General features: G+C 43.6%; 1 protein-coding gene across 1 annotated transcript in view; it reads left to right on the top strand.

Annotated features, from left to right (window-relative positions):
- LOC119585572 (fidgetin-like protein 1) overlaps nucleotides 1–498 on the top strand; it is a 26272-nt gene that overhangs the window by 15914 nt on the left and 9860 nt on the right. Inside the window, exon 12 of the mRNA XM_037934238.1 lies at nucleotides 7–124. Coding sequence (XP_037790166.1) covers nucleotides 7–124 — 118 coding nt within the window. The remainder of the gene's footprint in view (nucleotides 1–6; nucleotides 125–498) is intronic.

Raw genomic sequence — 498 nt, 5'->3', positions numbered from 1 at the left:
CGTTAGGCAAATGCATAGCCAGCCAGAGCGGGTCCACCTTCTTCAGCATCAGTGCCTCCTCCCTCACGTCGAAGTGGGTGGGTGAGGGTGAGAAGATGGTGCGTGCAATGTTCGCTGTTGCAAGGTGAGCTGTTATTGCGGGAGAAGGTTTGGAAGTGATATTTCTTGCTCAGCTTTATATGATGTCTTGCATTTCGTCCTATATTGTATGTGTAATCGAGCATTAGTGTTGACACGTGTCCGCCGTGGGTGACTGCATGGAGCCATGTTCAGTTTCTTTGCGGGAGTCGTGTTTTTTTCAGGTTAAATAACATGCTGGTGATTTCATCGGCAGTGACATTTTATGATAGTCAAATAAAAAAATTACAAACGCAAAACTTGGAGTGGGACGTAAATGGTAATATATAATATACTGTCACTGTTTTATTACTACTGCTAGTAGATGCTGCATGGCATACACATGTCATTTCTCCATTTTCTGTTTCGTTGTGCAGATTC

The sequence above is a fragment of the Penaeus monodon genome, chromosome 20 (assembly GCF_015228065.2).
Source record: "Penaeus monodon isolate SGIC_2016 chromosome 20, NSTDA_Pmon_1, whole genome shotgun sequence".
In the NCBI taxonomy this organism is placed as follows: domain Eukaryota; kingdom Metazoa; phylum Arthropoda; class Malacostraca; order Decapoda; family Penaeidae; genus Penaeus; species Penaeus monodon.
The sequence above is the reverse complement of the archived record's forward strand: the minus strand, read 5'-3'. Positions and strand labels throughout refer to the sequence as shown.